General features: G+C 46.3%; 1 protein-coding gene across 5 annotated transcripts in view; it reads right to left on the bottom strand.

Annotated features, from left to right (window-relative positions):
* Positions 1–14,144, bottom strand: part of RYR1 (ryanodine receptor 1) — a 1,245,571-nt gene that overhangs the window by 38,991 nt on the left and 1,192,436 nt on the right. For all 5 annotated transcript variants that reach the window (XM_085625233.1, XM_085625235.1, XM_085625236.1 and 2 more), the window contains 4 exons: positions 6,625–6,685; positions 5,470–5,616; positions 3,512–3,646; positions 2,484–2,640 (listed from right to left, as the gene is read on the bottom strand). In XM_085625233.1, coding sequence (XP_085481359.1) covers positions 2,484–2,640; positions 3,512–3,646; positions 5,470–5,616; positions 6,625–6,685 — 500 coding nt within the window. The remainder of the gene's footprint in view (positions 1–2,483; positions 2,641–3,511; positions 3,647–5,469; positions 5,617–6,624; positions 6,686–14,144) is intronic.

Here is a 14,144-nt window from a genome sequence, read left to right as displayed (position 1 = left end):
ACTGTTCCAACCTTTTGGATTCCCGATCCGGGGGAGCAGACGGGAAGGAGGTCTGGGAGGTAGAGGCCTGGATAACCAGGCTCTCGGGCGTGGTATGCAAAGACAGAAAACTGGGGTCGCCCGGTGCAGGGCGGTGGCGCCGGGCTACGTTCCGGTCCACAGGAGGAACTGTGGAGGGCTTGGACCAGGTGCCCCTCAGAACGTCAGTTAGTGCTTCATTGAACTGCAGCAGAGGCTCCGAGGAGCTTGCTGGCGGTTGAAGCACTTCAGTGAGGAGATTAGTCCTCACGGCCACAGCAGGCAGCTCCAGCCCGAGGGCTTCGGCCGCCTTGCGCAGCACCACAGAAAACGTAGCACCTTCCTCCGAAGCCACAGACGGAGGAGAGATGAAGCCAGTGTCAGGGGAGGTATCAAGACCACTGGCATCCCCCAGTTCGTTTGCCCAGTCCTGAGATAACTGGCACTGCCATGCAAGAGGGTCCTCAGACCCCTCCCAGTCGTCTCCGTCATCCGATTCCTGGTATACAGGTGGAAGGATCGGAGCCGGGCGGAAGATGAACCTCTCATCCATCGGTGTCGGGCCCGGACCGGGACTAAACCGGGGAACGGCGTCGTCCGAAGGCGGCGCCGGGGGCGGCACCGGAGGGGTCGGCGCCGTCGGAGGGGTCGTAAGGTCGACTGGCGCCGACCGGGAGCCAGGCCTGGATCCCGCGGGGGCCTGCGGCGTCGGGTCTGGAGTCGGCAACGGCGCCGGAGCCGCCGGCTCCCAAGGCCTCCCAGTCGAGCCTGCGGGGCCCGAAGGCGTGCCGGCAGGCATCGACGGCAGAGCCAGGCTCCTCATGGCGACGAGGAAGTCTCTGATCTCCGCCGGAGTCGCGTCAGACCCAGGGACCGGAGGGTATGGGGTCGGACGGGACTCCTGCGGCTCCGACAGATGTGCCACCCGAACCCTCAGCCGAGTCGCGCGACCGGCGAGGGGAGCCAGAAGAGCGATGACGCCTCTTCGACTTCTTGCTGTGCTTCGACTTACCGGAATGCGAAGACTTCGACCCCGACGAGCGGTGATGACTGTGGCTCCGCGACTGGTCCCTCGACCTCCTCCTCGACCGGGACCTTGAGCGGCGCGGAGCCGACTGCCGGATCTCAAGCAGATTGCGGGACCGCTCCCGCCTAGCCTTCGAGGTCTAGGCCCGGTAGTCGAGGCACGACTCGGCATCGTGGTCGGCCCCAAGGCAATAGAGGCACCGGCGGCGGTGATCCGTGACCGACATCAGTCGGTGGCAGGCGTCACAAGGTTTGAACCCAGGCATCCCTACCGGCACCAGAGTCGAGGTCGACTGGAAATGGAACCAAAAGAGTTAAAAAAAGTTTAGTCAAAAAGTGACTAAAAGTGTGTGCTCTTCCCGGATCGGCGCTTACTGGCGCGGAAAAAAGAAGAACTGACGTCAGCGCGCGAGGGCGGCGTCTAAGTACTCCGACGACGTCATCCCGGCGATCATGATGCCGACGACGGACGCGGAGCCGCAGACGACGCCTAGCGACGCGCAAGGGTATTGCTGACGAAAAATCTTTCCGGATTCAGCCTGACGCCTGGGGATATTCTAAGGTGAGGAATCTAACTAACGTGTTTCTTTCAGATAGAAAAATCGATGGCCTGAAATGCAACCAGAAGCAATTTCCAGTGGCTGAGACTTTTGCAAGAATTCCACCCATCACTTAGCTTTGATTTAATCAGACAAGCTCAAAAGCAATAACATTCACCTTATCCAGTAAAAAATATCAGCGGAGAGCACAGGGGTAACTGAGAAAGAGTTTTGCTCTTTGTGCATATGACACAAATGCACCTATAAAGCAGAGTTGACAAAGGATAGATACATTTTCTCAAGGACTGTATAAGGGTACTATTCCACTAAAATACAAGACAAGGCTTTATTTTTTATGCATAATCCAGATCGTTTACAGTTTAACTAACCTTTCTTTAATGTTTTAACAAACTAAAATGTTGACACTAGGTTTGCTGATGGGCTCAACCTAAATGAAGAAATATATCCCCAGTAATACAGAAACAAATAGAGTGGAAAAACATGAAGAATGAAAAAACTGGAATAAACCTGCTGCTGCAAATGCCTTGAAGCTGTAATGAAACGGCACAGGAGCTGCAGCTGCCTACCCTCCCCAACCTTACAAAAAAGGTCTCACGGGACGTACCCCCAATGCTACAGGAGGACTGCATCTCCCTATTTCTACACAGGTGAGCTCCAACAGAAAATTATGGTGTATAGCACAGTAATTAGTTTAGAGGCCTAGAAGGCAATAAAGGGACTGCACACACACACACAGACACACACATATAGACATAAAGACTACCACTTATGTTGCCTCCCAAAACATGCATACTGACAGTTAAGGTCTCTCTAACATGCTTGTGCACATTCACGCTCTACTACAAATGTGGGTGCACAAAGACAGGCTCCCACACTTACCCTGAATGATAGCCAGCAGGATGACAATGACGAAGAAGAAGAAGGTAATGTCAAAAATGACACGATAAAGTTCATACTCGTCTCCGGCTGGGTCTTCTATCTCATCACCAATGCCGCCGCCTGCACGGACTCCCACGTACATGTGGAAGAGATAGCACTGTCAAGAAGGTGAAAACATAATTATGGGAGGCAGCAAGAGATAGGACCATAAGCCCGGCAACTTACTTCCTAGATAGCGTAGTCTGAGACATTTCGCTGCCAATAAGGAACAATCGAGATCACAGAACTACATTAATGTGCCTGTAAGGTGTACTGAGAATGAGGCTGTGATAAGACTGATAACAAGGTTGGATAAAAATAAGGGGCAGATGTCAGTAGGGATGGTTGCAGGTTACATTCATGCAGACGTGCCTGAGACACTCGAATCTGAAAACAATTTACCCACATCACTAAACCAAAATGAGAAATTAAACTAGACCAAGTACATTACCACATAATCTGCCCAGCATACAAGCACTACTCTATGGTATGTTTTTTCAGAAATGATACTGCTCTAAGAAAAGGTGGAGTGGGTGACATCACAAGTCAGTAGGGGTCTAGGACAATGACTCCCATGAACACTGATATGTGGACAAGGACCTGTGTTTCTGTTAGCTCATTTGTGATATTCATGACAAGTCAGTTGGACGAGTTAGCTGGAGTGCAAAGGACAATAAACAGGGCATGAACGATGGTATTCAGTTTGTATCAAAACAGAGATCAGGTAACTGCAACATATCTCTTATCAGGACACGTAAGCACTGTAAGAATAATATTTTTAATAGAATCCAGCAATGTACGATGATATGATCTCTATTAGGTACAAAAGCAGGGTAGAGTAATATTATCATTGTAAGACAAATCCACAGGCTGGAAATCAAATAATAGTCTTCGATGCTGACATCATCAGGGAGAGATTGCTATGATCTCAGAAGAAAAAATTTGCTGGATGGGAATGAGATGATTATTTGTGCAGCCGACCCACTTACTGTCATCATGTCATCACATTTCATGTCTGGCTCGTCCTCATCTTCGCTCTTGTTGTAGAATTTACGGAAGAAGTTAAAAGCCACCACTGTGTACAAATACACCACAACTGCGAGCAGGCCCACAGTCATCATCAGCTAGAAATCAAAAAAAGATATAGCAATAAGGGGAGAAACAAAAAGGAAACAAACATAAGGTAATTTAGATTAGTCTTTGGTTTACAAGAACATCAAAGACATCCAGGGCTGCTCAGATCTAAAATGAACGAACTTCTCAAGAGGCAGAGGGCTAAAAGATCCTCAAGAGACTCAAGTCTGTCTAAAGGACAGTATCTGCCTAGCAGACATGAGAGGCTAGCCAATGGAAGTTAACTTATTAAGGGACCAATAGGGATCTGCTAAGAGGTATATGATCAAAACGAAGCTAGTGACTATAGAAGTCTGAGATCCATTGGAAATTATGTTTTCAAGAGGCCTGATATCCAAAAGGAGTTTGATACCAAGTGAGTCAAGAGCAAAGAGTGTCTTATTTACAAGCCCCTTTCGCTGCCGGTATGTCACTTTTTCCCAATTAAAAGTGACAAACTGGCGGTGTAGAGGGCTTGTAAATAAGCCCCATAGTTTCTGATTTCTCAGGTGAGCCCCCATGATCCAAAAGCTACTAGCTGCTGAAGAAATGAAGATTTCACATTGAGTGTTTTACAGACGATTTCAGTGGCTGCGTCAAGAAGGTTAGGATAATGTAAGAACACTTCTTGCTGTTTTTGTGAAATAAGATATCATTGAATAGGCAATGGACCGACCATTCACTCCCTGTTCTTCCATGCTGATAATATAATAGATGCATAAACTAGTAAGTTCAGAAAATATTGGGACACTCTTCTTAGAAATTAAAACAACCCATATAAACACCAAGCCCCAGAGAGGGAGTAGAATTAACAAGCATTTGCAATGCATTCGGTCTCGCCTTTGGGACCTTCTATGTATTTAGCTATGCAGCACATTAGCCTGGGTGCTGAAACATCTACTGTTCTTTAACATGGAGGGAAAGTAAGCACCAAACTGCGTGACACCCCAGGTATGGGAACACATGGAGAGAAATATTGCCTTTCAGCGGGAAATGGTCCAAATCTGTTTTTAATATAAAAGCAGGGCCTTCGGTGGTCATATCACTGAAAATACAAGATTTGAAATAAATATTATTGTCTACGGGTGCTCGTGGAAGACAATTTCTATGGACTGGAATCTAGAGAATGCTAAAGTGATTCTGGTATTTTACTAACCTCTGCAGGTCATTTACTATCAAGAAAGTTAAACAGAGGCAGTTGCCAGAAAAATTAAAAAAAGGAAGTCCCTCAGCAGAAGGCAATTCTGGTATTTTACTGACATCTACTGGTCATTTTCCATCAAGACAGTTAAATAGAGGCAGTTGAACAGAAAAAAAAGTCCCTAAGCGTAAGCAGACAAGTCCTAGGGCTGATCTCCAGAGCCCACAAAGTACATACACATATAAGTTATAAATGGGATACATAAAGTATATACTAAAGTATATACAAGAGGTCTTGAATGCTCAACCTAAAAATGTGAGCATATTGATTATTTTTCTTCATTAAACCAATTGTTCATATTGATGAACTACGAAAGAGCTATGAATTTTAGAGAGAAGCTGCAGGGTCAGACATTTCTAAGTATAGCTGAAATAAGTGAAAACATACTACTTTTCTAAAAGGCATCGGAAATAAAGATATAGGAACATAAAGGCTAAAAGGCAGAGGCATGGGACCTCACTGCTGTAGGGCTCTAGAAATACAGCTTCACAGCTCCACGCATATAGGGTGTACTGGTGGAATAACAGACAAATCTCTATCCACATTAGGCCTCAGTCTCTGCCAAGCCTCCTCTCTGCAAAGGATTCCACATTTGCCAAGCATCCATTCCTTTTCCCTCTCAGACATCCATACCTGCTTGCCATTATGTGTGACAGATGAAAGGATGGTGCGCAGCGTCTTCACTCCCATGGCAATATCAAGCAGGTGGGCAGCAAAGAAGAAGTTGTTGTAGTGCCCCAAGAGGGACATAACCGTATACCACACCAGGTACAAGAAGGACTGCAAAACGAATATCAGGTGGTTAGTTGCAGTAGGAAGTAGGGGACAAACACATATGCAAAATGTAAAGGCAAGTCTTGCATACACTATTTCACACACTATTTCCACCCTTATAGATTCTCCAGAAGGCTCTCTTTTCAAACCGCTGATCTTTGCGCATTACCGCTTCTAAAGGGGAAACAACCATTAAAATGCAGTCATTACAACGCACTACCTTTACAACGCAGTCATTACAATACTGCTTCCTTTACATTGCATGCCATTACAATGCAGTCATTACAACGCATGCCATTGCAATGAATACCATTACAACGCATGCCATTACAATGCATTATAAGGTAAGTAATGGGGATTTTTTAGTTTTAGGGTGGGTATGGGTTTTTGGGTACATGGGGATAGTATTTTTACCCCTACACTATCCAACACTTTCCTACTCTTGCCCTAAAAGTATTATGCGGTGTAATGGTATGCGTTGTAATGGAATGCGTTGTAAATGTAGTTTCTAAAAATGCGTTGTGATGGCATGTGTTGTAAAATCATGCGTTGCAATGGATGCTGCGATGTAAAAACCGCGTTGTAAAGGTATGCGTTGTAATTGTTTGCATTATAACGTTGTATATTCCTTCTACATGCATCCTTTTCGATCTCCTACGTGATCTCTGTACAAACTTACTAAGCTCTCCTTCCCTACTACTGAAGGCTCCTTTTCAAAGTTGGCTTAGTATTTGAGTTACATAAGATTTCCTCCCTATTCCTGAATGTCCCATTACCAAGCCTTAAAATTACCTCTTTCCTATAAACATACCCTTTTCTCATTTCCATAAAGGTCCTCCCACTCAATACTCTCTCTTTCCACATCTGAAATGCCCCAATTCCAACCCTTAAGGTTTTCCCTTTCCACTCTGAAGGTTAATTTCAACTCATGTCTGTACGTTCATTCTTTACGCTCACATATGCTCCTTTTTCCTACCCCTAAATGTCCCCCTGACAACATCATATTCTTCTTACATTGTTTGTAAAGACAACTCCAAACTTCCAGATCTGGTACTTGATGTCGGTTGAGGTGATCCTAGGAGGAAAAAAAACAACTGGTTGAGAAAAAGTCCATTAGAAGAGAGTGGAGCACCACTGGATCAAATGAGAACTGTATATAACCGGGCAGAGGCTGAGGGCCATCAAACAAAGAAAAGCCTAAAGGCAATCATAGTAACTTAAGTGTGAGTCAGGGCTCCAAAAGCTGTGCAAGCTTTGGAGCATTAATGAACGTGTTACTTACCTTCAGTAATACTCTTTCTAGTGGATACTTTATCTAACTGCAGACTCCTCACCCTAAAATACACCCCAGGTGCCACACTGGGTCCATAAACGTTTATCCCACAATGCTCCTGGCGCCATGCAGCTCTGAAGTTATCACACTGAGCAAGGGGGTCTTTAAAGTAAGTACACACGAGAAATGTCAAGACCAAATTAATGTCCCACTGTGGTAAGAAAGTAACAAGTTACTTACATTTGGTAATGCTTTTTCTGGTGGATACTCTATCTAGCTGCAGATTCCTTATGTTGTGAATACCCACAGGCGTCTAGATACCCTCACAGGTGATTAGCCGAGCTTACAAATTCACATAACATAACAACCTTACACAGGCTCCAGACTACATCAGGAGATGTTTCTCGGACATTCCCTCACATCCCATTGGGTGGTTACATGCAGCTCCGGGCTGGGTCTGCATCGCCCTGGAAGTGATGGCTGGAATACATGTAACCAGCACTTCTGTGCATGAACGGCAGTTTCTTTCTGATATTTGGCCACGCCATCAGACACGGAGGCCTCATTTATCAAATTTGACAGTGTGCAGCTCTCTAATTGAAACTTTTAAGATCACGAAAAGAAGCCACTTCCACCAATAGCAGAGGAGGGAGGTTTCAGTGAGGAATATGCAGTTAGAAGCAGTATCCACCAGAAAAGAATGGTACTGAAAGTAAATAACTTCGTTTAGATGGATCCTAACTACAGTTTATTCACCTTGTGAATAGATGCCACAGAAGTACCTCTCCAGGTAACAGGTCTATGGAAGGCTCAGACCAAAAAGTCCTCCAGGATCTACCAGGCAAAATGCCCCTTCTGCCGGACCTGGTTATCCAGGCAGTAGTGCTTCCTAAACGTATGAACTGGCGCTCACATCGCAGCCTGGCAGATGCCTAAGAAAGGCACTCCACATGCCAGGACGGTTGTAGCAGCCTTGACTCTGGTAGAATGAGCCTGCAAGCCCATCAGAACCTGTTTCTTGGCAAATCTGTAGCAGGTCTTTATGCAAAGGACAATCAATCTGGATCAATCTGAAGATGGTTTGTTTCTGTACAACTTTTTCCATCTTCACCCCAGAGAACTCCACAAAATGCCAAACATCCACCTCATGGTATTTGTTGCGATCGATGTAAAAGCTCAGAGCACTCTTTTGTTTTAAGCAATGGAGTCTCTCTTCCTCCTTGGATGGATAAGATAGGGCAACAAACTCCATTAGGGTGATTGTGCTCAGTGTGGAAAGGCGTCACAGGTTTTGGGAGGAACACCACCTTAGTCCATAGCACCCGCTGGAGCAGGAAGGAGACGGTGTACATTTGCTAGACAGACTGCTTGTAGCTCACTCACTCAATGAGCTAACATAATCACAATGAGGAACACTGCCTTCAAGGTTAGTAACCATAGTGGGCAACTGTGCATTGGCTCAAATAGTGTGCCCAACAAAAATGTGAGAACCAGGATTAGATCCCACTGGTGCATCACAGAAGAGATTTTGGTGGAAATGTGGGTCAGCGCATTAGGAAAATGCATCACAATAGGTGATTTAAACAGAGATGAGTGACCAGGCAACTGCAAAAAAGCGCATAAAGCAGACAAATAACCTTTAACTATGACCACAGCAAGGCCTTGCTGGGTTAAAGGTAGGGAGAATAGGGGGATGTCAGATATCTGGACTCGCAGGGGCTGGGTATACCTAGAAGGATGCCACACAACAAAATTCTCCCAGTGTCCCGCATAGATGGTTTTGTGGAGAGATGCCTGGCTGCCATAATGTAATTTGTTACCTGTGGAGAAAGGTCTAAGGCAGTAAACTGTTGTGGTCCATCTCCAAGCATGGAGGCAGGAATTGTGCAGGCTTGGCAGCAGGACCCTGCCCTGTTACTGCCACAAAAAGCTCTCCCAAAGATGCAGCTGGAGCGGAGGACAGAAGCTCATGGTTAGGCGATATGGGAACCACAATCTCCTGGCACAGTTCATAACCACTAGGATAACTTAGGCCCAGTCGGTCTTACATTTTTTCACAACTTTGGGCAGAAGAGGCAAAGGCAGGAAGGCGTACAAGGGTCCTGGGCTCCAGTTTAACTGAAAAGCATCTCAGAGTGAAAAGTGCAGTGGGATTTCCAATGTGCAAAAGTTTGGACACGGCACATTCTCAGTAGTGGCAAAGACATTGAGCTGGGTTTCTCCCCTTTGCTGGAAGATGCCATGTGTCACGTCTGAATGTAGCTGCCATTTGTGATCCAGAGGCAACACCAACCGAGTTCCTCCGCCCTGACATTTAAGGTTCCTTCCAGGTGTCACATGACCAGGGAGATACCCTGACAACTCAACCAGTTCCAGAGGTGTACAGCCTCCTGAAACAGGACCCATGACCCTCCCAACCCAGCAGCGATGCATCAGTCACGACCATTAGCGCAGGACGAGGCAGGGAGAGGGGTCTGCCTCTGGTCCCAGTCTAACTGCCACCACTGCAGATCTTTCACAGTCTCCTCTGTCACCTCAATAGAATCTGAGAGGTTTACTTGCTGTTAAGCCCACTGAGATTTCAGATCCCACTGAAGAGCCCTTATGTGCTACCTGGTGTGCTCCACTGGCAGGATGCAGGAGGCCATGAGGCTTAGAAGTCTCGGAGCTGCTCTCACTGAGACCCAAGTTAAGGGTTGAAACATCAAGATATTAGCCCAAATGTCCTAGACTTGTTGATATGGATAGAAAGCAATGTATCCAGAATGGGTCCAATGAAGGGGAGCCTCTGTGAAGGAGTCAGGTGTGATTTCAGCACACTGACTGAAAATCCCAGAGATGTTAAAAGGTTGGCTGTCACCTGGAGGTGGTTCAGAACTGATTGGGTCAAGCCCGCTTTCAACAACCAGCTCTCAAGGTGTGGGAAGCTTGTTATCCTCAACCTCTGAAGATGGGCAGGTACCATCACCAGCACTTTTGTAAAAACCCGAGGCGCATTGGTAATGCACAAAGGGAGCGCTGAGAAATGAAACTGCTCATGGCGTACCGAAAACCCAGGTAGCATCTGTGGGACTGCAGGATAGGGATGTGGAAGTAGGCATCCTGCAAATACACAGTTCACCATCCAGTTGCATGTATCCAGGGAAGGCAGAACGTAGGCCATAGTGAGCATGTTGAACTTGTCCTTATTTAGGAACATGCTTGGAGGGCGAAGATCTAAAATAGGACAAAGTCCTCCATCTTTCTTTGGTACCAGTAAATTACAGGAGTAACAGCCAGCTCCGACTTGGGATGCCAATATCCTCTCTATGGCTCCATTGTCCAGAACAGCATGGATATCTTTCTGTAGAATGGACAAGTGGAACCCGTTGAGGTGTAGGCGACATGTTTGAGTGGCGGATAACAAGGGAAAGGTGTAACCATTCTGCATAGTTTAAAGCACCCTTTTGTCAGACATGATGCTTTGCTACCTGTGGAAATAACTTATCTGACTTCCAAGCTGGTGGCAGTGTGCCACTGAGGGCAAACTACAGGGGCTTTGCAACGGAGGCAGTAGGAAAGGTGAGGGATTAGATGGTGCTTTGCCCCTGTGGGCCTGGACGCTGTCAACCAGATAACTGACCAAGGCCTCAAAAGGCTGTGAGGTCTGTTGTTACAGAAGTAGGTTTGGCATTGCCTCTGCAGGATGCCTCTTCCAAAGCCTTGAAAGGGATGATATTGTTGCAGAAAATACTGTACAGGCTGAGCAAGGCCAGGGGAGTATGCCGCAGCCTTACTCACTTTAAAGCGCTCCAGGCCTAAGTCTACCTTGTCCCCAAGAGACTGTTGCCATTAAATGGCATGCCCATAATGATGCCTGGACATCACTCAAAAAGCCTATGAACCTGATACATGAGTGGTGCTGTAGCACCACACTGTTACCAACTGCCCTACCCAAACAGTTGGTAGTGTCTAGGCCTGACCGAATCATGTACTTTGCCGGGTCTTGGCAATCCTGTATTATTTCTTGGAGGCAGGCACATAGGTAATGAGGGACCACAGGCAAGATCTTGCTCACCATGTCACACAATGGTTGCAAGTAGTGCCCCAGGAGGCAACTCAAATTCACAGCCCCGAGGGCAAGACTGACAGAGGAGAACATCCACATCCCAAAAGTCTCCATGTGTTAGGACTTTCCAGCGGATTAGAGGGAAACACATTTGACTTGAACCTACTAGCAGAGGCTTGAACCACTAAGCTCTCTGGTGCGGGGTGCTAAGGGAAGAAAGATGGGTCCCCCAGTGCTGTCCTTTGTCGCCTTGCAAACTGTCTAGTAACAGGAGGGCAAAATCCTGGCCTCATCTGGGTGTCCAGAAGAGTGTCTGTGAGGGCTTTATTTACAGGGTGAAATAGCTCAGAGGAGGCTTGCGATGGTTGCGGGACCTCCATGAAGACATTTGTTTATATTTTTACTGAAGACAGGTGGAGGTCATGGACTTCCGCCACCCTCCTCATCACCATTGAAAAGGCTGCCAGTGTCTCTGTGAAAGGGCCAGGTGGCAAGTTGTAGCCCGTATTAGGAAAAGTGTCCATGCCACTGACCTAATGGAGGTCTAGAAATAGATTTTCCTCATCATAAAGATGTGATTCCTCGGCATCTTCATCGTCATGTGGCTCCAGGTCTGAAAAGGGTTTTGGCAAATGGAAGCATTCCTTCTGAGTTTGATTGGGTCCGAGTTAGCCGCAACTTTGACCAAGGTTGAAATGGATTTGCTTACAAGTCCAATAGGACTATGGGGATCTTCCTCCAGCATCAGTGGTGTCAATGCCTAGGTCTCCAGTGCAGATCTTGGCACCGAATAGTCAGAGCAGGCATCGGCCCGAAACTCATGGTGCACATTGTAATGGGGGTCAAGAAGAACCGTTGAGGATGGATCTACTGGCGGTAACCAGAATGGAAGGCTCCTCGGATCCGTGGGGTCAAGAAGTGTGCCAGAGGGATCAAAGATGCAAACATAGCCTCCTTGAAGGCCTGTATCTGTTGGAGCATTGCTGACTGCAGATTTCTAGACTTTAGATATTTTTAGAGGACAGAGTTCAATCCACAGAGTGAGGAAGATGGCAGGATCAGTGAAGAAGAACAAAAGTTACTTACCTGTAAACTGTGGTTCTCCAGTATTGGTGTCTTTCATAGATTCACATGCTTGAATATTCCCCGTCGTCGAAGTGGGAGTCCCACGGTACATAACAAAGCAATGTAGTAATAACATAAGCCTATTAGGCCTACAGGAAAGAAAAAACCATAGAGTTTTCATGGATAGACAACTTGTCACCTTTATAACATATCACTGTCGTTATGTTCTAGTTCAAATCCAGCCAATCAGGTGTCCGCACCCTCTAGAACCCTCTCCCCAGAGACTCAGGCTCTCAGAATTTCGTAGCACAAGAGTGACATAAAGTCAAATACAAGGAAGAGCCTCTGAGGGGAGGTGGGTGGGTCGCATGTGAATCTATGAAAGACACCAATACTGGAGAACCACAGTTTACAGGTAAGTAACTTTTGTTCTTCTCCAGTATTGGGGTGTCTTTCATAGATTCACATGCTTGAATAAGAGTAGTGAGCAGTATTAGCAGAATAATACAAGGTACAGAAGAAGCCAGATAGTAGTATAGACAGTGCAAAGATTATATGCATAAAATCGACGTCTATCTATATATATTATATATATATATATATATATATATATATATATATATATATATATATATATATATATATATATAACATCTTATACATAAATATATAAAGAAATAAAAGTACCTTGTATGCAGGAGGAGGGAAGCAACAGAGGCTCACCTTATTTAAAAAGATTACGAAGGACTGCCTGTCCCACAGCTGTATCCGTGTTGTCTGCAGCATCCAGACAGTAGTGTCTCGTAAAGGTGTGTCTGCTGGACCATGTCGCCGCTTTACAGATGGCTTGAAGAGGAACTCCAGCAAACAGCGCAGTGGAAGAAGAAACCTTCCTTGTGGAGTGCGCTTTCACAGCAGCAGCGAGAGGTTTTCCTGCTTGTTGATGGCAAAAGGCAATAGCAGAGGATATCCAACGTGCTATAGATGGTTTGGTGACAGGATGACCTTGCCGCATGCGCCCGTAGGCCACAAAGAGTTGGTCAGTTTTTCGAATGGCAGCAGTTCTCTGAAGATAGAATTTGAGACAAAGAATGAAGTGACTTTTCTGCAAACGTCTGAGGATTAGGAATTTTTTTTCAAAACAACCGGTTGATTGAGGTGGAAATCAGATGGCACCTTCGGGATATAGGCCGGATTGGTGCGAAGCAGAACAGAGTCTTTAGTAAATTGAAGTAAAGGAGGGTTAATGGTAAAGGCTTGCAAGTCACTGACCCGACGAGAGGATGTAAGCGCCAGGAGAAGAGAAGTCTTCCAGGTGACATGTTTGAGGCTGGCCTTATGTATAGGCTCGAAAGGCGATTTCATCAGCTGCGCCAATACCATGTTTAGATGCCAAGGAGGAGGCGGCCGACGTATCGGAGGAAACATACGAAACAGTCCCTTGAAGAATTGTTTCATTACTCTTGACGAGTAAAGGGAGTTCGAGCCATCTTGGCGGAATCGTGAGATCGCTGCTAAAAAGACCTTAAGGGTAGCATATGACAGGCCTGATTTTGCGAGGTGCAAAAAGAAAGGTAGTAGTTGTTCAGGCTTGGAATGGATAGGATGAATTTTGACATCACTGCACCAGGAACAAAAGCGTTTCCATTTGAGTTTGTAAGTTTTTACAGTAGAGGGAGCTCTAGCCTTTGCCAATACTTCTCTGCATTCCACAGGGATGTCCATATTCACAAATTCAAAGTACTCAGGTTCCAAGCTGCTAAGTGTAGAGACGCAGGATCGGGATGGCAAATTTGACCGTGTTCCATGGTCAAGAGATTTGGAAGAGGACGAAGCATGATTGGGTCGCACTGAGACAGAAGCAGCAGCTCCGTGAACAATATTTGTCGAGGCCATCGGGGGGCTATTAAGATGAGCCGACAGGGTTCTCTCCTCATTTTCCGTAGGACCTTGGGGACTAGAGGTATCGGTGGAAAGGCGTAAGCATAAATTTTGGACCAGTTCATCAAAAAGGCATTCCCGCATGACTTTGGTTGGGGAAGCCAACTTGCATAGAACTGGCATTTCCGGTTCAGGTAGGTTGCGAAGAGATCCAGATTCGGGGGACCCCATAGCTGGAATATGCGATCCAGAATGGGTTGGTGTAAT

This window comes from Triturus cristatus, chromosome 9, assembly GCF_964204655.1.
Source record: "Triturus cristatus chromosome 9, aTriCri1.1, whole genome shotgun sequence".
In the NCBI taxonomy this organism is placed as follows: Eukaryota; Metazoa; Chordata; class Amphibia; order Caudata; family Salamandridae; genus Triturus; species Triturus cristatus.
The sequence above is the reverse complement of the archived record's forward strand: the minus strand, read 5'-3'. Positions and strand labels throughout refer to the sequence as shown.